The sequence below is a fragment of the Sebastes fasciatus genome, chromosome 8 (genome assembly GCF_043250625.1).
Source record: "Sebastes fasciatus isolate fSebFas1 chromosome 8, fSebFas1.pri, whole genome shotgun sequence".
Classification (NCBI taxonomy): Eukaryota; Metazoa; Chordata; class Actinopteri; order Perciformes; family Sebastidae; genus Sebastes; species Sebastes fasciatus.
This window is the reverse complement of record NC_133802.1, coordinates 31,956,003-31,981,993: the sequence shown is the minus strand read 5'-3', so window position 1 is coordinate 31,981,993 and position 25,991 is coordinate 31,956,003. Positions and strand designations below refer to the sequence as shown.

Genomic DNA, 25,991 nt, shown 5'->3' with positions numbered 1-25,991 from the left:
TGCACGACTCAGCACCATGCACATCCGTTCAAGTTCAGCTTGCCAGCTCCATAACGCCACAGGAGAGGGATAGAAAAAAAAAAAACCCAATCCCATTAGCCACGTACATGCATCTCAGCAGACCTGCTGGAAACGTGAGCAAATCTCAGCGATGATTATCCCCTAAAGCTCTCAAATGATAATGCATAATCGAACAGTACAGAAAGGCTTCTCTGAAATCACAAAGCCAGCTATAGCGCTAATTTGGGTTTCCCTCCCCGTTTTGCGTTTAAAGAATCTGGTGCTTTCCAAATGAAACAGGAGAGAGAGAGAGAGAGAGAGAGAGAGACTTGCTGCAATCAGTCGCCTCTGCACCCGAGGAGACATTTAACTGCTGTCCTCCAATTAGAGGCCCGAGAACGGAGCTGCCTACATTAGGAGAAGGAAATTATTTAAGACAAAGGTTACGACACGAGTTCACATTTGATTCTATTTACAGTGCAAAATTAATAAGAAAGCAAAGTGCTCCGTAGTTCACTCAAACACTTGGGTGAGTGATCTTCAATTTAATCAGGCGTGTTTAACACAACTCTGTGAGACTATAGGAATAAAAGGGCATTGGAAAAAAATGCCTATTCTTCTGCTAAAAGTGTCTAAAACAGCAGCTCTAATATTAGTGTTGAGAATTAAACTACAGTCACTTTTTTACGAATGTGAAAGAGGGGTTAAGGGCACTTGTTAAATTCTTTTTAAAACTCCATTAGTGAGCTCATTACTATCATGGGGGTTTTATCTTATCAGAGACTGAACCACTTTCTTTAAAGATAGCAGATTTATTTCATCAGCATCAACTGGCAGCTGAAGAGAGCTTAACGTGGAGAGGACCAAAAACAGATATCTACTTTAAATCACTCAAAAAAAAGTTATATTTCTAGAAAAATAAGTGATGCAGTGCTTTTGATTTAACTGTGCGTGTACTGTATATGGTATATAGGTTACACCAGCGGTGAAAAGACCCTCTTTTCTTACAATTGACAATAATTAAGGTGAGCGCTTCGATGAAATCTAAGCCTCTTATCCCACCTCCTGCCATCTGTGGCTCCAATATTAAAGCTCAGGGAGGTTCGCTTCACTCTTTCGCCTTCTGGAAGGAACAGGAGGAAAAAATGAGCGGCGCCGTCGAATGATACTACGAGTCAGAGTACCACGGTCAACCTGCTTTCACAGCCGTGTCGTGGAGGTGGAGTGAACCGTCCGTGACAGAAAACAAACAGGAAGCTGAAAGAGGAGAGAGAGAGAGGAGAGAGAGAGAGAGAGAGAGAGAGAGAGAGAGAGAGAGAGAGAGAGATAGAGAGAGAGAAACCTGTGCCCTTCAGTCTCCCCCAGTAAAGACGCTCTTAACCAGGTCTGACAGCTGACAGCTCCTTGGCAATTGGGGTCAGTTAAAGGAAAAGTAGCTCAAGTTTTGTTGGGGCTTTGGCTTCAGAGATGTTCAGGAGCCACTGCCCACCGCAGCATCAAAGGGGATTATAGGGACAGGGCCATCTGTTGCCAGAATAAGCGTGAGCCCTTTTATGTCTCTGCCTGTATGTTTGTGTGTGTGTGTGTGTGTGTGTGAGTGTGTATGTGTTTGTTAGAGAGAGACAGCAAGAGACTCTGTCTCTGTACTTTTAACTTAAAGGGCAGCAGAGGGCAACTGGTTTAATCTGGGCCGGGGGCACTAAAGGTTAAAGTCGGGGCAAGCAGGGCATCGCTATGAAACGGTGGTCAAGTATGACACTAAAGGTCTTTGCACACCAAGTCCATATTTTTCGTATGCGTTTATTTTTAAGCCGTCATCCGATAAAAATGTACGCACAGAGTCTGATTATTCTATTTGTTGCAAAAATTTGCATTACAAGACAAAACTGCATTAATTACCAGGGCTGGGACGATTCACCTATCTCCCCGATTCCATATTATCACGATACTTGGGTGCCGATTCGATATGTATTGCGATTTAACAAGAATTGTGATTCGATATTACGATTTATTGCGATTTTTGTTAACTTTTTTAACACTAGACCATGGGGAAAAGTTGAATCATACACTTCTAGGGACTTTTACATTGGAAAATGTCTAAATTAATACAGTAAAAAAATGTCAGTATGGGTGCTCTACAGTTGTAGCGTCGACCGATTTGACCACAGAGATGAGAGTGGCAGCCGGCTTGACCGAGCGTTACTGCGATACGATAACGTTTCCTGTCCGTGACAGAGTTAGCATGCAGCTTTATCCGTGATGTCTAGCTCTGCTTTTTCTGGCAATGTGTGAAACCCAAAGTGTTTCCATCCTTTACTGGATGTGTAGTGTTTACCACTTTGGATGTAATATGTGAGGGTGCAGGTCGTATCCACGCAGACCCTCCGCCGCTTTCTACTTTCTCGTTTCGGCTCGCTGCAGCCGACTGCAGTTTGTTTTGGTTGACGGATACGACGTCATGTTACTCAGACTACAACAATAAGCTTTCTTTTACCTCCGTATAGACTCATATGAAGCAATTATATTGATTCTGGCACTAAAAATGAATTTCAAAATTGTAAAAAAAATTCTTTAATGGGTGCAATGGATAGTGCTTGTCCAAAACAGGGCTAATGAATGACTGACATTAGCAAGAAGCTATCGTTGAGCTGCCTAAAGCTCAATCACTACTGTCTAATCTTTCCTACATCCTTTGTTTTGTGACCAGATTCCCACCTCTTCTACAATCACCTGCCACAATCTATCTTAAAATTTCACATCTCTGTAGTCTACATTGTTTGTCGTACAATGCTTTGTGCTGGGAGTCGAAGTGAATGTTTATCATGCCATTTTGGATGATGATGTTTGCACGGACGAAAGTTTCCGAGTCAGTGTGTAAACGTGATTGACACAACGTGAGATCGTATTTATTTTTTAACGTCCCAAAAATACAGACATTTGAGTCTGTACAGTCAGGATTCACGGATTGTATTCATGTTCAGCGCTGGCTCCCTGAAAACAGGATCCTACTGTAATCATGAATTGTCTGTCTTTTGTCATCCAGGCAAAACACAGAACTTGTTTTTGTTGTGGGTTTATTGGAACACAGCGCCAACCTTCACCTCTCTAATTTGTTTTGGGTCCTGTTCTTGGCCTCCGCCTGGGAATGTTTTCTCCTCAATAGTCTGCTACCTTTTAGCTGAGCCGCCCAGCGCTTGACCTACTGCCGACACTTATTTTCAGCACTCTAATTGTCGTTTAATCACATATCAACCTGTCACTTAAAGACCCCCTTTTTTTTCCAAGGGGGAACATTTGCATATGTTGTAAAACTAATTCCTATCGAAAGCTCCAGTGGCTGTGAAAGCGGGACGCTCTGTCTCTCTCTCTTTTACTTTCACACCCGTGTAGACACAGTTAAGCACAAGAGAGTGAGACACACACACATGCACAGGAAAGTCTACTGTATCTCACCTTAACAGACAAAAACACACATAGGCAGACGCCATACCTGATATTCTCGATTCAGGTGGTTTTATCACATTTGTTAACAGTGTGTGGTGACACGTAACGTGTTAGAATAGGGACAGCGACGAGACTGATTCAGAGCGCACGTAGTCGCGCGAGCCAAAGCGAAGGTGACAGTGAATGTATAGTGTTATAAAGGAATCAATTAGAGTTAATAATGTATCACTCTCCCAAATGTTACATTCATTTGTTCACACTTAGATAAAGCTACCGCAAAATAGGTTGTGCCGGGTTCGCCTGGCACACTACACCACATTTACATTATCACCCTTATACATCGAGGCGCCATGTTCCGCTTGAGTGGCGGCGGCGGCGGAGTAGAAGGGATGGGGGGGGAGGAGTGAGAATCATGTTTTTCGGGGCCCAAGGAAGGCCAGTCCTCAGGAGATCTCCCCCTCTAATTACAGAGCGGGGGGAAAGTAAGCTCTTTGTTCCACCTTTTATTACATTAATTGATAAAACGGAGCTCGGGTGGAGCCGTCTTATAGGGAAGGGGGGGGCGGGGGGGGGAGCAGGGCTGGGGGTGAATTGAGGGGGATTCGTTGGGCAGATGAAGGTGGGTGAGAGGCTTTTGGAGCTGAGGTCCTATTTTCAGAGGACTCCTAATCCCGTTAGGGGCCCCGATGGTGGCTCCCTGCTTTCCCCACAGGCCCCCGGCGGCTGCAAGGGTCGAGCGAGGAGGGGAGCGGCGGGGGCAGACGATGGTGTGGCGGGTGAGAGTCCCGGCAGCGTCGTCTGGGTCCAGGCCTTAATTAACTGTCTCTTCAGGGGGCACTGAGGGCCACACTGAGACCCTATGTCACAAACACCAGAAAGCACCGAGAAGCTTTAAGAGGAAGTGGCACCTCACCCACTGTGGCATCGTGGGAAACCCCGTGGAGCTTTAATATGGACCCCATACAGCTCAAAGCCATATAGATGCCGCAGGACATTAGCGTGGCTACTTTATGACTGGTTATTAGTTAAGCACAGGTGGTTGATATTTTTAACAACATCACGGCCGAGGAAAAAAATATTCTGAAATCAGCATTTTCCTTTAAGTACGTTGTTATTTTTCAAGCCTTAAAAAGGGGACAATGAGTTCCATGTCTATTTGTGCAGGATCGGCCAATGTTTTTTGTCAGTGGTTAAGTAGCTGTAACAGGCTTTGTCACGGCTGTAATCTGCCTCTGCTCGTTTAGGCTACCTGCAAGACAACATGAGGCTGAGGAGCGCCGCTACAGTGGCCAAACGGAGTCTGAATATGTTACCGAGGCAATTAAGCATGTTGGTGTGTGTGCACGCACACGGCGGTGTCAGAGGTGCTAAGCCGGGCCAAACACGCCTCATTGAAATGTCCGTCTTAAAGCCACCCAAGTTCCTCATCTCCCCCGCCCTCCGACAACCCAAGATGCTTCAAGACTGTCAAAAGCATTTTCCACAAAGCTGAGGAGAGGGCAAGGAGAAAAAAAAGGACCTGCCACTGTCACATGCGCGCTCGCCGCGTGCACACACACTTGCAAGGCTGTCAGGTAAATTAGATCTGAAAGCTGACAATTTCTGACCATATTTCCTTGATTATTTCGAACAAATGCACACCAGCCGCTCTAAGGAGATTAAAGTGACATAAAAGTCCCGAGTGGGAGGAGGGAGGGCAGAGAATCCAGGTCACCCCCATTTGTCCCCCTGCCTGACAGCAGCTATATCGCTATCCAATCCAATAAAAGTCCCCCCCCCCCCTCCTTTTGCTTTAATTAATTTTACAGCTAGCTTGCTTAATTACTTTCAATCAAAATCCTCTTGCCATCACAAAATTAGAAATGGTTCAACTCCATTAGTCTAAATTCTTCATTTACATACACAAAGACTGTCAGCTCTTGCTAAGCAAACGGCCTCCTGCTTGATGAGATTGTTTTTTTCCACACACTCTATCACTCTCGCTCACACGCACACGCGTGCGACTGCGGTGTTAATTTTTTTGAAAGGAGAAAAGTAGCATAAAATTATTTGATCCCCTTTGCTTAAGACATTCGCCGCCTAATCAGGGTTCAGGTGAGCTGCGGTGCACATCATCCAAGGTAATGGAGAGCTGAGTTGTGCGTCTACGACTGTCAAAATTCATTACGTCCACAAACTCGGTGTAAAATAGAAAAACTGCTCGACCTTAAACAATGCAGCACGTAATATACACTGCCTATAAGGGATAAACAGCATTAGTGAGAGAGCATGTAAATGAGGCTAACTAGTTTATCCTCAGCTATTATTTTCTAAAGCAATAGACAAGCCGCAGATTACCCGGTGACACATAGAGCGCTATAAATCTGGCTCCTTTGTGGCAGGGTGTCACTAGTCCCGACTCGACTGTGGAAACTAGCGGCGCGCTACTGCCGGTCGGCTGCTGTGAGCGAAGCACCGGGGTTTTTTTCAGCGGGGTGAGGGCCCCATGCCCTGCCGTCTGATCACTTCAACTTGGCACACAGGCGTCCTCTCCATCACACACAGCGCCTGAGGCCTACACATCATCAAGAATTAAGGACATGCAGATAGCGTTTGTGCACTGACCAAAGTGGAAACCCAGGCACACAAGCGCACCACCACATGTGCGTGCACACACACTACTAGTAGTGTCATAATTAGGTCCCGAGATGAGGGCATTAAACTGGTATAATGCACTCACTGCTGCAGCACACTACCGCAAAATATATGGACACTAAACCTACATGCTCGACGGTGACACCCTCCTATTGCTTTTTATTCCCCCCCCCCATTCACATACATGCTATTCAGCAAAACCGCACAACACAACTGCTTTTGATTTGCCGTGTTCAGATCGTCTTACAGTTGTCGAGTTGTGGGAAAGACGTAAAGCTGGGCACGATTTTAGAAATGTTGTTGTTTAATTCCTACTCCTACTGGACGAGTAGATCGTTTGTGACTTTCGTAGTGGCCAAACGGCGGTACTACAACTTCTGTGTCCATCATGTGATGCCATTGGGCCCAAAAAAACTTTTCCCCATAGACTTACATTGGGAAAGAGATGTCTGTAACTCAGGGGACAATTTTTTTTTAGGTGAATCAACTCCTCAGTATGAACACTCTAATAGCCCTTATATAAATCAATAGCCGAATGCGGAGTTATCAAGCCGCGACGGCTGTGACCCCAGCGCCCGCTCCATGGGCCCAATGGATGTGGAAGATTGCCGGAAGATCCGGGTACTTTTCCAGGCGGAAGTCGAGCCATTTTGGCTTCATGCGCCACTGAGCAACTTTCATAGGAATAAACGGGGCCCCGCCTCCAACGCTGTATCCAGTTCTCTTAATACATCCACAGTCTGTACGGGTCACAATGCTAACAAGGCAGAAACGTGCTGCCTTGATCATCTCTGCCATCCTTTCTGTTGAAATGTTTTTTTAAAAATAAGAGGCACCGGCGTATATGGATACGCAGGTGGCTAGGAAAATGTGGACAGTATGGCTAGTCCATTTTGCAGAGAGAATTGGAGGTAAGCTAGCTAAGTTTTACTATATCTGTTCTAGCCTACATTGTTCTCTTCGTAGCTACGCTCTGATTACTATATAAAAAAAAAAGCACTGACGGGGAATCGGCTCGTGGCTCTCTTTCAACTGTGCTCTGCCTGATCTGACATGTCAGAAATTCATCCGATGTCCGGCGGCCGGTCGGGAGCAGTTAATCGGTCCTCGTTCCCCTCTGTACACTGCACGGCAAACGCAACTGACGAAGCCGAAATTCTGACCCTAAAATGAGTTGTGCGGCTCAAAATTCGGGCCAGAAACGGGCTAAATTCATACATTGTATGCCTAGCTTATGTAGTGCTTCCGAACAATGTGCCACAGTTATTAAGATAACCTGATCATGGCTTGGTGCGAGGCAAAAAAAAAAAAGAAAAAAAAAAAGAGGCCATCCCTTAAGGGCCGCCGGGTCGAACACAATGCAGGTCTGACCTGGCCCCTTTACTCTGCGCCGGCAATCACCGGTTTCCCTTGCCCTCTTTAACCAGTCCCCATTAACACTGTTAATTATCCAAATCCATCATTCTTGGGATAAATGAAGACTGCCTCTTTAATTCAATTTAATAGGATCATTTTCCAACTCACGTTCACTTTAGCCCCAGCTGCCCGCCCACTAGTCCTCCACTGTGTCTCCCCCCCCACCACCACTGTATCTTGACTCCCTTGGCTGTATCTTCTATGGTCTGGCTCTCTCCCATTGGTGGAAGGGGAGGGTGATGAGGGGCTGAGGCTGGATGGCAGCGATGGGCTGACACACTGTTGATCTCCCATGTCTTGTCTTGGCTCGGCTGGTGGCGAGCAGCAGTTCTGGGTTCCCAGTCTGCTGTGCACACACACACACTAACACACACACACACTCACACAGAGGCTCACAGTACCAGCCATGCTCACCGGGGCTTAGCTAATCCTGTCACATCAGGCCACGTTGGCTGAGTTGAGGCCTTTAGCAGCAGCAAACCCCCCCCACCTCCTCCTCAACCACCACCTCCATGCACCTCCACACTCCACACCACTCCTTCACGGACTCCTCTCACTCACTCACTTTCTCTCTTACTCCTTTGTTCATTTCACAAGGTCACGGGTGGCCGACTGCAGCACGCGAGTGGTGAGACGGGACAGCTGACGAATCCCTGCGTGTTTCAGCCGCGCCACTAGACCTCATCTTATGGGCTGACGTGCAACAAATAAATACATTAACAGGATTTACTTGGAAACTTGTTTTTTTGCAAAGTTGCATTTACTTTTAACGGTTACTGTAAAGGACTGGCACGCACGTCAACAAAATGTGTTTATAAAATATACAGGTGTAGCGTGTTGGTAGTGGTATCAGTATCAAAACACATTTTCCATGCCACATTGCCCGGCTGCGGAAACTGGACACTCGTGCCCTTTAATCTGACTTTCTATCTATAAAAGTAGAGCTATATCAAGACTGACTGGGACTGTGTTTTATATGCCTTCGAAGAGTTTCCTTACAGAGAACTTTTCCATGCCGAGGTCGAGAGAGGTATTTCCGTAAGTTCAAATGCAATTACAAATCACAGAAAAATTAAATACAGGAAATATTTCTGATAAAAAAAATGCCATTTGAGCCCCAATGCTGTCCTTTAAATTATCTTAAGAATGTGTTAAATATTGGCCTCCCTTATCCAATTATGCAGTGTGAGGGTAAATTTGCCCCCATTTCCACAGTGCAGCCCCCCCCATCCCCTTCCATCCCCCGCGACTAAACCCACACACCCAAACTCCCCTTTAAATTTTTCCCAGACTTTCATTGTTTAGTCATTTGAGACAGACTCTGGGAGAGTTTCAAATGGTTTTAGCCATGATTTAATTTGGTTTGTTAAAGGGTGATGTCAGCACAATGGGAGACGAGCCTCTAAATCCACCACATTCACCCAAAATGCCCAGATGAGATAATCATTGGTGACGTCTACGAAAACACTTATTATATTTGCCCATCGCCTGGCTGAAGCTGTTAAAACTCATCAGCGTTATTCCCGTTTTTTTTTTTTTTTTCTCTCTCTGGGAAACTCAACTTATAGTGAAAACTGTCACCCCCTTTTTAAAGAGACAGTGCGACATTGTTGTGGCTGTGGACGGAGTTTTATAAATGGAAAAAGACAGTGCGGAGGGCTATCGGGTGTCTATTCAATACTCATTTTGTTTGCACCCAATACTAATTAAATAAAACACGCACAACTTTTTAATTGGTTTCACAGAGATCAACAGTTTCAAGGAAGTTGAACAAGTACTAACATGTATATTATTCATCAGTAAAATACTAATAACAGGCCATTCCTGCGTGCTAGAAAACTGAATGCTTGTCCCTTTACCTTGTCCACATGATGTGAAAGGGCTCAGGGCTGACGAGGCAGCAGAGGAGATAAGAAATGGATCAACGTGAGCCTTTCTCATAGCTTAATTTATTTTAAATCCAAGCCCTATTTACACACTGCACACCGGCAGGCCTTGTCAGCTCCAACTAGCATTGAGATATTTAAAACCATTAATGCTGTACAGCGGCAGCCTGAGCGCGTATGACACAAGCTGTCGCTGCGTGAAACAAAGCCAGATCTCTTACTGCCAGGGCTTCCACTTTTGAACGCAGCACGGCTACAAAATACCTGTAACCACACAGCAAATGAAAAGAGAAAAAAACTACATTAGAAGAAGAAGAAGAAGAAGAAAAAGAAGAAGAAGAGTACTCTTCATCTATGCACAGGCCAGATCCAGTGCATCTTTAGTGCAGGGGCGAGCCCAACAGAGGCAGGGGTCAGGATATGAAACACACAGGCTACCCGCCTCCCGACAGGCTATCCTCACGGATCAGCAGCGGTAGCCATGTTGACCCGCCCCGTTATTAAAGAGGCTAATCTGTTCAACATGTCAATGTTAGCACTTTTAGCTGCGATTAATAAAAGAAGACCCCAAGAGTGCTGCGTGTGCTTTTTCAGTGCCCCAGGTTGTTTTCATTTGGTTTGTATTTTTAGTGTTTTTTGCTGTTTGGTAATTCAACAGTCCTCTTTCCTCCTATTAGCATAAACAGCGTGAATTATTAACTTTGTTAAAAGAATTATAATCGACCCTGAATCCTAAGCTCTGTGGTGGCTTTGTGTGTGTTTTTCCTCTTTTCTGCCACTGGCAAAGAGGAACAGACGCAGATATCATTAAAGCAAACTTTTTTTTATATTTATTTTATAGATACGGAACAATGTGCATGTGACGCCCGACGCCTTTGTGGCCGTTTATGTGATGCTTAAAATGTATGGCCCAGTGGCTTTCACAGGCTGGTAGTAATAGAACTGCTCTCTAACAGACTTGCTTTCTAAGTGCCTGGTGCTGTGTCTTAATTTGTAATCTAGTCAAACCAATTGTCCGCTAGCTAAAAAGGTCACCGAGACAATAGACTACACAGCCTTCCCGCAATGTAGAGAAAAGCCCAGGGTGTCTTTTGTAGCTTTTTAACCAAAGATGTAATTAAGACACCTTCATCTTCAGGGGTGAGGAGGGCACCAACAAGAGTCTGGCTGGAAACATGAGAGGAACTCCACGTTACTGAGACCCAACTAAGACGGTTAAAGGTGAGCGGCAAAAAAAAACGTCACCGCTGAGGACTCTGAAGTTTACCTGCTCGCGCAGTCATTCGCGTGATTTCATACATTGTGACCGACGACTGTGGCGAAGAAAGCTTGTTGGGAAAAACTGAGTGATGCAAAGCAACACAGGAGAGGCAGAGGGGGGGACTTAAAGGACGTGATTTATCTGGGCTTGATTGCGTGTTAATCGAGGTTACGTGTATTAAGTGGAATCTAATTGGAACAGACACTGGCAGTCTGACAGATCGACATGATGCAGATGGATTGAGGGGGGGTGGGAGGGTGGGGGAGAAAGGGGGGAGCGAGAGGGAGACGGGGAAGGGTAGTGCAGCAGTCGAGGAGGAGAGAGGCAGAGCAGAATGAAAACGCACCATTTTGCTACTACACAGAGTTTTGTGGCGTTAAAAAGAAAACCCACCGGAGCCTTTTTAAAGCAGAAGACAGACGGCGTTAGGCTCGTCTCACGTGCGTCTCATGATTGGCGGCTGATGAGACATGTAACCCTTCTAGAGGAGGACACACACCGGCGAGATTGTGAGTGACAGGGCACAGCGCTGGAGTTTGCCCTCCCACCACCCCACCCCCTCCACAACCCCACCTCCTCCAGTTGCCACAAACATTCATTTCTGCTTTATTGGAATAAAAAAACACCCGTCCCAAAAAAAAAAACACAAGGTGACAGCTGCTGGAAAATTCTCACCTCGACGAGGGGGGACGAGCAAGTGGTCCTCCTGACAGGCGACAACTGTTTCGAAGGCCCTCTCCTCCTCTCCCCAAATCTGAGGTATTTCGCTCGCGGGCTGAATGACCCTTTCAAATAGTAATAGACCGTAAAAGATGGACCACCTGTTAAGACCAAGCAACTGCTGCTAACTCATAACTAACACACTCTGTGGACAAAGACGGAGTTTGTTGAGAAGAAAATTAAGATTCCAAGCTGAAGATGTGGACGTAATATGTGTGGTAGCGTTGCTCTGAATTGGTCAGCGGGGCTATAATTGGTAACGGGTGGTGGTGGTGGTGGGTGGGGGGGATACAAAGTGTGAGTGACATGGTCGGCCTCAAAGCAGCGAATAGCCCAGGAGCAAAAAATGACTGTCACTGTGCCATTATCTAAATCTGGGTTAAAAATACAGTAGTTCCCAACGAAAAGGGTCACTTCTACTGTTAGCTGGTCACAAATGGAGGGTGGCAAATGAATGATTAAAGGTAATAATAAAAATAAAATGTGTACAAAGAGTGAGTAAAGAGGAATAGATAAAGAGAGGGAGATAATTTAGGGGCAGTTTGCAGGATACTACAGCACTCGAAACTTCACTCGTCAACACAAAATGCCCAAATTGTTCCCGACGTGATCCCGTCACAGCGCAGAGACAGAGGAGTTGCTTCGGTCATCCGTTGATTTGATCCATTATGACTGTTACACTAATGGCATTAATAAGGGCAAAATTGCTATTTTGAAACACTGAATTTTCCTCCTCTTCATTTGGCTAACCTTTCTCCTCTTCTTACATGAAAGCCCACTCCGTGTGTGTGTGGTGTGGTGTTAGTGTGTGTGTGTGTGTCCACACCATGTAATGGCTATAAGGTCATCTCTATTTTCCAGGCTCGGTGTACAATGTCGGTGAATTGCGACATTTTGCACGGTTTAAAAACAACAACATGAGCTTTGAAACTTGACTCCCTGCTTATTTCCAATAGATTGACTTGCAGTGTTGTATTCACCAGATGGCCCTGATGAAATACCCCTTAACCACATTCAACACTGTCTCCACACATTTTTGATTAAAACCGATTCATTCAGTTGTAAAAAAAACACACAATAAAATGGACACATTACATTCGATAAAGACATCGAGAGAAGTTGTTTAAAATCCTGTGTGTTTTAAATGTAACTTCTTGTGAACGTGTGTGCTAGTTTCCTGCATATTTGTGCTGAATAGTGAGTGTGTATGCGTGCACTGCTCAGCCCTCATCAGCCTCTAACATTGAGAGGAATGACACTCTGTGATCAAGGACATGAATTGCTCATTGATTTTTAGGGGCCAGCTTAACTATCCATTCCAATTGATTTTTAGCTTTGCTGGGTGTGCGAGTTATGGCAGTTTTAATGTATCATCTGTATGTGTACTCATCACCCGCTGCAGGATTTACAATAGTCTGTGGGAAATGCATATACGCCGTGTGCAAATGTGTGCTTTTTATGTCTTATAATAGGTGGGAAAAAAATCACCCTTTTATATACCTTTTGTCATTTTCTGCTTTTGAACTTGGTAAACAAATCTATTGGGAATAACCTGCATTGTTTTACGTTGATGGGAAATAAAACCAAAGTGTGTGAATGAACTGTAATCCCCTTTAATGCTAACCAGTGTTGTTTAGAGCATGCATTTCAGCTTTCAGTGTCACCACGCTAACCAGAAAAGAGTAGACATTTCAACAGGGTTCTGCAGCACAAACAGGACCGGACAGTAATCTTTTTAACGTTTAGGAGGATATTGCCATCATAACTCGTATTACCCATCAATTAACAATTCATATAAACTATTAATAATCAATGGTTCGATGATGTAAGAGACAAAGTCAGAGCAATGTGATCCAAAAGGCGCTCTAAAGTCATCTGTCAGGTAGAAAGTCATTAAAATAGGGGCTCGTTTTCCTGCGCCAAGCTTAGGTTTCACTGAGGCAGGGATACATTTCTATTCTTCAGCAAAAGCCTGCACTCTCATATGATATCATCTCCTTCAGAACATTACTCTCAATGGCTTGTCTTCTTTTTTTTTTTTTTGCCTTTTGTGTTTTTCTCCAATTTAAATTGCTCCTTTTTATTCTTCTCCGAATGGTTTGGGTGAAGCGGTCCTCTGTGTGAGGTAACTGCCTTTTGTTCACTGCATAAAGCACACTTTACTCCATCCTTTAAAAAAACAAGTCTGCTTAATTAATGTTTTACAAGTGCTGCTGTATTCTTAGTAAAAAAAAAAAAGAAGGCTCTATCAAAGCCGGCAGGTTCAGATTACGTACGCTAATTGAAATTCTGAATTTCTAAGCCAACTTCTTTCTCTTTTTTTTTTTTTTTTTCCTCCTCTCTGCTACCGCTCTTTCTCCCCGCGCACACAATAAAGCCGAGTGTTTTGTAGTCCACAAATGACATCAAATCATCTAAGTAATATGGGCTTTTCTTTTCTTTTTTTCCCCTGTATTCTCATGTTCTGCTAGTGGGTTCATGAGACAGCTTAATAAAGCAGTAAATGCTCGGGGAAGCCTGAGAGCCCTGCTATGTGTGTGTGCGCGTGCGTACGTGCACACGCGTGCTCTCGTGTTTTACCTCCACCAGGGACCTCAAAGCAGAAGGCAAAGCCTGGTTCCACACTCCAGCAGATTTTCCCAAAGAATAAAAAGCAAAGAATAAAGCTAGCGAACAAAAGAGAATGACTAATACCAAAACCAAAGCCAAAACTAAGACACTTATCTCATGGGCTGACATTGATAGAGCCCATATTAATGCAGTTTGAGCTAAATGAATACGGCATAATTTACAGGTTGTACATGCATTAGGTGCCGGAGGAAGGCAGGCTGTGTGAACAGCTGCAGGTGTGGGAGATGAGGCCGAGCGTGGACGTAGAGGCAACACGGGTTTTCTATACGCGCCGGTGGCGATGATCTGAGATGTAGCTGCGGAATCAGATCAACTAGGATATGCAGCGAAATCTTTTCAGCTCGGCTCACGGTTTGTTTTCTAGGGGGGAAAGTTTCAACCTTTTTCCTTCCGACGTTGTTTATCTGGCAAAGGTAGCTGCTGCTGCGGCGGGCAATTACATAAATTACAGAGTTTAAAAAAAATCATCCTTGATAACCTTTGTTCTGGGTTAATCATTGCAAAGGGGAAAAGAAAACTGCTTCTCTTTTATATTTACCCAAACTCCCTCCTTTCAACGGCGTATTATTTTATTGGCTTGTTTTGCAAGCATAATAACTTTGCATTCTTCTCCCCAAGGTCAGTTTCTAGTGTGCCACGAGGCGTATTTACACACATAGGGCTTTTCAGGTCAGTTCCATTGTATTTACATCAAATAATTTTTGATAAGGGATGTAAAAGACCTATAAACCCGGCATCATAAACGGGGAGAGGTGTAGCTGAAATAAGGACAAAAGATCAACGGCTGAATTTTTTCTTATCTTGGACACGTTGATATTTTTTTGAGTCAACTCTCTTCGACCCCCCCCGCCTCCTCTCTCTCTCTCTCTCTCTCTCTCTCTCTCTCTCTCTCTCTCTCTTTCTCTCTCTCTAGAAGCGTTGACTTGTTAGATTTAGTCCAATGGCTTCCCAGTGCGGCCAGCAAGCGAGCTCTTGTTTCATAGAGAAGTACCTCCCCTGTTATCTCCCCAGCACTATAATCACTTAACAAAGACTTGGGCATTTGCACAAATTAAAACATCAATAATGCATAAGTGCTTTTCAGTTTTGAGCTGTAGTGTCCCTGTATTGGGATGAAATACCACCTCCACCAGTGGAAAAAACTCTGGCTCGCCATCTTCCGTCCCACGAACGACTTCTTAAAGAAGCTTTGAGCAGCAGCAACCGCCCCCCTCCTCTTCTTCTTCTTTTTAAAAAGTTGAGGCTAAAGCTGCGGTGAGCTGCTTTGGTAGCGGGACAAAATGGCTGAGGCCTGACGCGGAAGTTGTTTTAAAGCGGAGAGGCGGTACAGTAAGTGGTGGTGGTGGTGCATCAATGCAAACAGGCAACACCCTTGAGTGGCGCAGCGTGGCATCCTTCCATAAACAACACCACCGCCGCGTCCCCGACATTTATGATTTGCGGTCAGAAATGGCAACGCAGGGCCCCTGATTGTGATCCAAGTCTGCGTGTTGGCCCTATCGTTACACGGCTAAATCTGCCCCGACCTACTCTCTTATTTTCCCCAGATGAAAACACCAGACGCTCCGTATGGTTGTCAGAGCTTAAAACAAGTCGTACTGTATGAGAACATTACACTAGGACGAGGAAGGGAAGGGAAGGGAAAGGGCGGGGGCATCATGGGAAAGCAGCTTATAGTGACACTTTGAAAACCAGGATGCTGTTCAGGCTACTGTTTAATTTGAGAAGGAAAAAAAAACCTTCATATTTATTACCGCAGTTATGAATATGAACTGTTTCGCGCTGACTACGGAGGTTGGAGGAGTTCAGTATTATTATTGGACTTGTAAATCCATGACCAATACCGCTCCCAACACCAATAGAGGACGAGCCATCCTATACAGATGGCCTCAAGGACAATTAGCAGTAATGATTGGTTGCCACATAAATGAGGAAAATTCTATTTGCTATTGCACTTGCTGATGATCACAGGCCCTCTGACGGTAATACGGACGGCTGCTTTAAACTTCAACTAAATACGCTGAAAAAGAGCATTTTTTAAACGGCATTATTTAAAGAATACGACATAATGAAAGGTACACCACATTATCATGAAGAATAAAGAGACAAATAGCGCGGCGATCTAAAATATTATCTCTTCAATCATATCCTTTTCCCCAGATATCTTCATTCCCCCCCCACCCTCCCCTCTCTGTCAGTTAGTCTGGCAAACAATCCCCTTGTTAGCAAACTGTTAAGACAGCCGCTTGGTACACAAATTGCGCTCGACCAAGCGAATTTGTTTTGCAAGGGTGACCTGTTTAATCATCTCATTTTCTTTGGCGGACATTTATTCATCTGGTTTCCACGGTTACAGAGAACATTAAGGGGCTACAGTAATAAGGCTGGAGAGTCAAACAGGTAATAAAAAAATTAACGCCATTTTCCAGCAGCCGAGGACAGTGGGTGAAATGAATCAAGGGAGAGGGGAGAGGAGCAGCGGGGGGAGCGGCGGCGGCGGTGTGTGTGTGTGTGTGTGTGTGAGGGTGGTGGTGGTGGTGGTGGTGATGGGGTGGGTGGGGGGGGCTCCAATATTGTCCAAACAATAAGCCGTAGCGGTTATTTTACTCTGTAGATCAGGTGGTGCTGTTATGGACATGACACTTTGGGCACAGAGCAGGAGAGATAAAGCCTTTAAAGTGGCCCTGCTCCTTTTTTTTATTGTCATTTAGCGATTACATATCAGAACAATTAAAAGTTAGCCTCAGATATCTATTAACTTTGCTCTATTTTTTTTTTTATTATCATTATTTCTCCTGCGCCTTTCAGAAAGAAGATAATTTGCACTCCTGAGCAGTTGCCAACGTGTCAATAACGTGCAAGGGACAGCGTGACATTTAGATGCCCTGGTGAGAAATGTTTCGTAGTCCTCCCAAGTTGAATCACGTTTTCTAATATTGTCTTTTGAAGACACTGAGCAACAGCAGAAGAAAAATAAAACAGTTTATTCCTATCTATTATGAAAACCTACATATACACCGTGTGCGAACGTGGGACAGGGACTCTTTTTTATGTCTTATAAGAGGTGAAAGAAATCAACTTTTAACATGTTTTTTTTATACCATAAAAGATCTATTGGGAATAACATGCATTGTTTGTTTTTTAATCTTGATTCTTTATGGAAAATAAGTGTGTGAATGAACTGTATTAATGCTAACCAGTGTTGTTTAGAGCATGCATTTCAGCTTGCAGTAGCCACGCTAACCAGAAAAGAGTAGAAATATCAACAGGGCTCAGCAGCACAAACAGGCTTTGCCACAAACCATCACCACGGAAAAACAACATTAGATTAGAACATTGAGTTTGATAAAACAATAAAATTTGCAATCCTGAGCAGTGCAACGTGCCAATAACGTGCAAGGGACAACGTGACATTTAGATGCCCTGCAATGTTTCGGAGTCAAGTTGAATTTTCTAATATTGTCTTTTGAACCACTGAACTACAGCATAAGAAAAAGAAAGTTCATTTCTAACTATTAGAAACCTACACACCGATCGAGAGAGTCCCAACTTCTTGCCAAATATAGAAAAATTCCGGCACAATAGGGGGAACAGGTGCTGAGGGCCCACAGAAAGTGACGAAGCCAAAGAGCTGCTGCTGAATGCCAAATAAGGCAGCGAGACACGAGGCACAAAACGACCTACTGTCACCCATTCCCTCCCACAAAACGAATATTTTCCCCATCTTCAGACGATATTCACAGCTGTTTTTGTTTTTTTTACTTTTATAAAACAGCCGAACAAGAGAAAACAAGCAACAAATTTTATACATTACTCATTTCTCCACTCCTTCTGAAAGTATTTCTAATTGACAGCAGGGCTTTGGCACTCCTAAAATATGCACAAACGTTCTCAACCTAACCCTTAATCATTTAAAACGTCTGGTTTAACCTGTATTTGGGCATTTTACGACTCTGCCAACACCTGTCCCCCACCCTTGTGGTAAAGAAATTGAATTCTTTCTTTCTTGGCTGTCGTGTATATACGTTGTTTCCGGAGAGGGGGGGTGGAGGGTGGAGGGGTTGGCGGGGTGGCTCCGGTGTGACTGAGGTCGGATAGAGAGGGAAGCGCAACTGATGGTGTCTCAGGAGAGGGAGGGGAAAAAGAGATGTCAGCCGACCCGGCCTCACACACGCACACACACACACACACACACACACACACACACACACACACACACACACACACACAGGGTACGCTCGCTAACATCAAACACACACCGCTCACGTGTCACAAGGAGCGCCCCCCCTTTTCACCCCTGCTGGAGAAACAAACTCTCGTCATACATGCGGGGTGAAATCCCCCCAAAAAGGGGGTACAGAACGGACAGCAGCGAGGGGAAGAAAAAGGCTAAGCTGTGGTTATGGGACTGCCAACTGTTCTGCTAACAGCCTCTTAACAGGTGTGAGCTCTAGAACCATGTAATCCTATCAAGTTACCAAGTAAAAAAAAAAAAAAAAAGGAAAGAAATCCAGCAAACTCTCCCCTTCCTTCTCTTCGCTATCTTTCTGTCTCCGTCGGCAGTGACAGAAATGAACAGCTGGGCTTCAGATTTATCATGTACAGACAGTAATTATTGCTGGTGCTGCCTGCTACTGACCCAAGTGAATAGAGTGTCACATGCAAAAAAAAAAAACCTGAAGCCGTGGGGGTTTGCCGTCGGGTCGGGGACTGTGTGTGTGCGACACAGGAGAGAGAGGAGGGCAGTGTTTAAACGTCACTACGTTCCCTGTTTGCAGTCAATTACGGACGAGGACAGGGGTATCGGCTCTGTAACTCGGCAGAGCAAACATTTTCTCGTGCGCAGTGAAGGTGACAGAAAAAAAAAAGAGGTTTGTTTGTGCTGATTCTTTTTTTTTTTTATTTCCTACGATCAAAAATAAAAACGGTACAGCAGGCAGCGAATTCCTGTCAAAGAAAAGGTGATAGAGAAGTGAAACTATGATTCGTTTCAACACTCTTCTTCTCATCTTTTAAGCCTCTCATGTACGATTAACTAAACACACCAATATATTGATTAATAAAAAAAAAAGTGCACTGATGTTGGACCACACAAGTGTGTTTTCCGTCCTATCAACCCAGCTTGACCCCACCTGCTGTATTTGTTCCACAGATAAGAGGGCCAGGAGATAAACTATCAATTTATTACTCGTGTCAATCACTGTCCTTGTCATTAAATAGTTAACCCCCTTTCAGCTGCAGTTGCATGAAAGAACTTGTGGTTCTGTCACATTCCATATACCCGCTAACCGTATATATACGGACCGGTTCACACCTTAAAGACCCCCCGCCACATTTAAAAGGATTAGTCACCACATTTTGTGCCGGCTTAATCTCTCTTTCAGCCCGGCCTAATAAGTGTGCTTCGATAAGCGAAGCATGCAAATTCATTCATGGCCAGTGGAGACCACGCTTTCAGACGAAACCGCGCCAAAGTCTTCCACTCTGCTAATTACCTCTTCATTTTCCCCTTTTCCCCTCTTATACAGCATATCAGCGACCAGAGATTATTCTTCTCCCTTTACTTTGCATGACATTATAATTTCATATGTAAGATTAGGAAATTGAGTCTGGAGGAGGAAGGGGGGGGGTGGGGATGGAGAAAGAAAAAAAAAAAAGTTACCGGAAGCTTCTCTCTTGACTCGAGAATACATGACACGGCACATTCAGCGCTGAGATTAAAAGCAGGATTTTCAAATGAGATTTTTTTTTCCAGAAAATATTTTTAATGATTCATAATTCATTACCATCCTTTTTTCAGATAGTATAATTAAAAAAGGTCACCGTTTCCATTTCCCCGTACTTTTAGTTTAACAAACACGCATTATCTGCGATAATAAAAACTTGGCCCCCCGTTACATTTTAGATAATAAAAGGCAACGCAGACCCGAGGTGCAACCTGTTTATCATTCTGGAATATTTCTTCGCCGAGTATTAATTAGGCCATTACTCCAGATTGGTGACGGGGAGCTTTGAGGTTTTAATTAGGTGCTGGCCACTGCATGAGTGCACAGGATTGAAGAAAAGGGGGTGGTGATGCCACTTGCCTCGCTCCTGGCCCATATCAAGTAGCCCCGGACACTTTGGCTACTGCGGCACAAGATGCGTGGCGGGTCCCCCCCCACCACCCCCACGTGCATCTGGAGTTTATTTGAGCGTTTGATCTCTAATGTTTCCTCTTTCTGCCGGTAAAAAAAAAAAAAAAAAAAAGGCCAGTTGGTGTGATTTGGGTATTAAAAGACGGGGGTTAAGGTAATTATGGTGTTGGGTGGCTTGTGTCTGATGACTGGGCACATGCTCAATCAGGACTCAGCTGTCCCTCTCTTTCTGTCTAACCCCCCCCCAACACACAAACATACACACAAACACACACACACACACACACACACACCTCCCTCCCCCTTGTCTGCTGTCTATACTCCCCCTTCTCTCCCCCCCACTGCCACTCTGCTAAAACCAGGCATAACACACACAGCCTCGCGCAACATCAATCAAATACTGAGAGCGGACCATAAAACTACACAAACATATACGCTGCCATTAACTACTGTATTTGACACTTATTTAACAGTCCGGCGTATAGGTGTAAAATATGAAAAATAAATTTTAAAATTAACTTAGCCAGGGAAATTAAAAGAAATTTTTAAAATCTTTATGCAATCTCTATTTTTGACATTAAAAAAACACAACATGAATATAAGAAATTTCTCTTTAAACACTTACTATAATGATGTAAATTGCATAAAAGTGATAACAAAAACTCACATATTTTGGTATTATTTAGACAAGATATTTTAAAAAATAAATCTGTAGAATGTGAGTGTTTTTCCTCGGTTGACAAGGCGATACTAATCACCTCGTTGCTGAGGAGCACTCTTCCCTGACAGGGCTCCTTAGACTACAAGGATCCCCCAGGAGAAATCGGCATGAAAGAGGTTAAAGACAATGACTCGCATTTTTTTTTTTTTTTCTCCTTCCAAATGTCTCCCTGTTAAATTTATTTCAAAACTCTGTTAATCTGCTGTACACAACATTCCCATTAGCATAGCCCAGCCCCCTAATAAAAATTCCGGCTAGTTTAATTAAAAAATGTAAATTTACTGTCATCCAAGGAGCAGCAGAAATAGGAGTGCAACAGCATATTTTATTGCTTAAGACATCAAATTGATTCAGGTTATTGCTAAATTGTGATAAAAGGTTATTGAGGGGCCTTCAGAACTGGGCTTGTTTTTCTCCCTCATTTCATCCTGTTTTTTTTTTTTTTTTGTGGAGGGCCGTAAAAGATGGAGAGGGCCACAAAGGGTTAATGAGACAACTCAGTGAGGGAGAAGGCAATCAACATTATGACTCATGTGAGGCTAGAAAAACATTTTCCGAGCTGACGAAAAAAGTTTGAAATTAGGGTGTGTCACGATAACAGTCGGACTTGTTTGTTGTTATTTTCAACTATAATGCCGGACACCTTAAATAACCTGATGGAGTAATAACCGAGCCCTCATGTCTGTCTCCAGTATGTGTTTGTGAACGCCTGTGGTCACAGCGGTCTACTACACAGAGTTTTATTTAATAACAAACGCTCTCTTTACATTGTATTTTTCAAGTTAAAGAGCAGGAAAAAGCCTGTGTGATGTCAAGAAACGGCAAGATTAGACTAGCTAGAAAATAATTGTTAAGAGGATTCAAATGAGATACAGAGAGAGAGTACTTAACTAGCAAATAAACATGTTAGAAAAAGAACAGCCTGGAGCAAAAACCTGTTTGAATGAAGTTTGAATTACTGATTTTTCTAAAAAGAAATATGACAAAAAAAAAGAGAATAATTCTCTATATAAATATTTTTTCTAAGCATTTTCTCTGTATTTTAAAATATAATTATAAAAACTCAAAAATATCCCCACAACCTTTCCTAAATATTTATTTAAAATGAAGTGTTAGGGGCAGATAACATTTATCAAAGTCAACGAGTGAGCCCGTAATGTCTCTAAAAAGTTGGTAGTCATATTTATCTGTGGTGCAAATAATGAAATACAGAGGAGCTATTAATACACACACACACACACACCAATGTATAAAGGGAAGACACCAGTCATTGCATGCAAACACGCATACAAAAGTACACGCAACACAGAAAAAAAAGAACTACTTATTTTAAAACGCACACGAAACCTTTCTGACAACTAAAAGTGTGCGAGGAGAGTGGCGCTTCACGAGTACGACGTGTAATCCAGTTATGACAAGTTTATCCTCCCAAAAGTACGCACACAATGGACGTTGTTAACCTGTTACAGGTCGAATGAAATTTAATATTATCTGCCACGCAGGTGCACAAAAATACTCAATATATACAATTTATATAAGATAAATACAGTGTTATGATTTTACCTCACATGCAATTGATTTATCACACATTTTAATGTACTGCATATATATACTGTAATTATTAGTACCTGGAAAGGTGTTTAGCCCCGCTCCTAGTTCCCTTTACATGTGTGACAACACGAGCAACACAACAGTTTGTTTGCTTTGTCCCCTTGGCAACAAACCCTTAGGCCATTCAACGTACCCTAATGGCATCGCCAGTGCCTCTGTGGGTAAAAAGAAAACCCAATACCTGTGTATTTCTACAGCACCTATTCACAAACATGTAAGTTAAACAAGCAGGAAAACAAGGAAGGAGAAAAAGCTTGACAGGGAATTAAGCTGGTCTCATTTCATAGAAGAGACTCTGACAAGAGAAAATGAAACTGGGCTTTTGTGAACTTTCTTTCGCATGTGTGTGTTACTGCATGAAACACGGCGTCCCGAGTGCTTGGAGGAACAATCATATTTGATATTGCAGTCACCTTTGGGCACTGTCAAAGAGCTATAAATAAGGGTGTCGCAACACTTGGGTATACGTACGCGCTGGCTGGCTGGCACATAGTTTAATCATGAACAACTTCCCCCTCTCCGTGTATTTAGTCAGAGATAAAGGCACACCTTAAACTGTCAGCTAATAAAACACAGATATGAAAAAAAAAAGAAGAAGAGTACTCACCATATTCAGGGAAGTCGAAGTTAAATCCTCTCAGACATGTAACTTTCATAATATTACTCAACTCTTGTTAGAAAGTCATTCGAATGTTGGTTTGGTGGAAAGAGGGGGGAAATAAAGCGGAAAAGTAACTAGATTAAAAAAAAAAAAAAGGCTTCCTTCAATCATGCACTAAACTCCTTGACATGTAATCTGTCAATAGTTTGTTGCTGAGATAATGCCGGCTGCCACGAGCGGATTTGATTGGCAGCTTAGGGTCTGGCCCCTCCTTCCTGTGGTTTGACGGGGGGTAGGTGAAAGAATATGGAGCCTCCCCCTTCCCTCCTCTCTCCTCGCTCTGTGTCGCTCTCTCTCTCTCGCTCGCGCTCGCTGCCTCTCTCTCGCTGCTCTGCCCTCACACACACACTCACTCACTCACACACACTCACTCGCTCAGACCAAGCTGTTGGTGATGTTGTCTGAATAGGCTGATAGGAAATTATGGCAGAGGAACCGGAGCAGTTTTTTTTCTCCCTCCCTCAGTGGGCTGGCCTTTTCCATCTTTGTGGTCTTCTAGCCTTTCAACTCTCTTGGGGTGGAGCTTCCACTGCCTCTATTCAAATGAAGGCAGCGCAACACTTTAAAAAAAAAAGAAGAAGGTATTTGGGGAGGAAGAGCTTACGCGTTTATTAAAAATGTATTATACTTTTATTGAGCACACGTATTTGAGGCTTTTAGACTAATTATTTAAATCAAATACAGTTAAAAAAAACAGCTTTTTTAAACACTATTATTGTTTTATATAAACTAGTATTAGGGCTGTATGATTATGACCAAAATTATAATCACAATTATTTATTGTTTTTAGGGATAAAATATTTTTATTGAATAAACAGACTGCTTTCACTTCCATGTTGTGCTACATTCCTGCTAATGTTCAAATCTTTGCATCAAAATGAGACTTAAAATAAGATTCTTCTTCACCTGAACTCAGTGCGTTTTCCTTTTGCCCATCTGCTCTCTGTTATACAACAATAATATACAGTATATTACTTTATATATATAGTATATTTTTCACAGGCTGTTGCTGCAGGGTGCGCGCTAGTAATACGTGTTAGTGATGTGTGCTAGGGATGTGACGGTGAGGACATTTTTCGGTATTACCGATTACAGGGGACATTTTACAAGACAAGATGACGCTCACCATGTATAGCGTGCTTACTTTGATCTTAAACGTCAGGTGGTGGTGTGTGTTACTTCATTAACATTATGGTTCCCTTATACAGTAGCGTTGGGTTTAAATCTGAAATATTGCCAAAAAGGGCGCTTTTGCTTTACGCTTTGACACCAAAACCTTCGCCGTCATCTTGTCTGTCAACTCTCTCTCGTCCCGTGTGTCAATTATGACTCCTGCTAGTCTGAACTGAGACGCCGTACGGAACTGATGCGTTCACTTTCAGTTTGTAGCGTCCGATTATGAATTGATAACACGGCTCTGATACGTCAAAATGAACTAAACAGGTTTTATTTCTGTAAAAAAAAAAAAGCACAACGGCGGTGGGGGCGGTGGTACGTACTGTAATCGGTGTGTGCCGGACCACCGTGTAGCACCGAATACTAAGCCTAATGTGCGCTAGCGGTGCTCGGGTCAGGCGAGTTCGGGTGAACTTACTAGAAAATATCGTGGATTCGTGCTGGCGGGTAAAAAAAAGTGACAAAGCAGCGTTCCGAGTAAGTTATTAATAACTTACAGAAACATTGTGTGCAATAGTCCACATCCTCTTCTAATTTTAACATTCTCCGTGCAGCCGCCACCACGTAATATGTTGTGAAGAGATTGTGGTCATTTCACGTGAGATCACGTGCTTGCTTTGATATGCATCAGAGTTTTCTATGAGCGGACACACGTTTCTAACGTCAATATCGCAGTCGATCATGTTCATTTAATTGCGGGAAGCCAAAATCGTGATCGCCATTAATAGCCTATTAAGTGTGCAGCCCTAACTAGTATGTGAAAGGATATTTTGACACCACAACTGCATACGATGAACAAGTCTTCCAAGCAAGGTTTTTAAAATATTTGACAAATATATTACTTTAGCTTGGAGCAAATAACTCTTACAGCTCTCTCACGAAACAGAGATCCTCTGTGTGTCTGTACACTTTCTTTGCCTCTCTCCCTCCGAGCTCACTCTTTCTCCTTCCCTCCCTCTGATAAGCTATCAGTTTTCATTGTAATTTCAGGTGAAATGATAAACGACAGCCGTTACCAGGTGACAATGAATACTTTATAAGACAAACCCCTTATTTGCCTGGCAGTTTCTTCCGCAGCAGCATGCAAAGTGCCTCCGGACCATTTTGTACATAATGCCCACATACTGTAAACATGCCTCTGTGTCAAGAATGTGGACTTTAGTGACACCAAATAGCAAAGAAACTGTGTAAGGTCACTGGATATTCCTGTTTTCCACAGCAGTTGTATTTTGAATAAAGGTGGTGTATGGTTATAGAAAAGAGGAAATGAACAACTTTATGGCTGTGAAACATAATGCAATGATGCACAGTCCTGGCTTCAGTTCCTGAGCGGCTGTCAACAAAGTCCAAAGTATGTACATAAAACAGGTTTTGGTTGATTTTGAGATTATGATGACTCATCCCGGCTAATACTGGGAAAAACAGCTTTGTCTCCTCCTTCCTGGCGCTCATAAAGGGAAACGTCCTTAAAAGAGTTTCTATCAAAAGGTTCCACCCTTGATCTAACATTGTTCTGCAAATACTACGTTAGTCACGATAAAAAAAGAAAAAACAAAACTATTGTTTTAAATGAGTTGACTTGGCAACTGTTGCAAAGGTGTTGGACATTTGTCAAACGTCATTCCTGTTCTTCATTAATCACATTTTGTACAAACAAACATATTTTGTTTGACTTGGTAAGGTCTGACACCCA

The 25,991-nt window shown here is 43.3% G+C and overlaps 1 protein-coding gene and 1 long non-coding RNA gene across 8 annotated transcripts in view; one reads left to right on the top strand and one right to left on the bottom strand.

The window, feature by feature from the left end:
• LOC141773262 (uncharacterized) overlaps positions 1–8,219 on the top strand; it is a 69,457-nt gene extending 61,238 nt beyond the window's left edge. The window contains exon 3 of the long non-coding RNA XR_012595057.1: positions 8,092–8,219. This is a non-coding gene — a long non-coding RNA (uncharacterized LOC141773262). The remainder of the gene's footprint in view (positions 1–8,091) is intronic.
• casz1 (castor zinc finger 1) overlaps positions 1–25,991 on the bottom strand; it is a 225,604-nt gene that overhangs the window by 68,959 nt on the left and 130,654 nt on the right. For 4 of the 7 annotated variants that reach the window (XM_074645106.1, XM_074645107.1, XM_074645111.1 and 1 more), the window contains exon 1: positions 23,069–23,545. The exons of the other annotated variants lie outside the window; for them this stretch is intronic. In XM_074645106.1, the coding sequence (XP_074501207.1) occupies positions 23,069–23,117 (49 nt within the window). In that variant the 5' untranslated portion in view covers positions 23,118–23,545. Of the gene's footprint in view, positions 1–23,068; positions 23,546–25,991 lie in introns of those variants that run through there. 7 annotated transcript variants of the gene reach the window in all.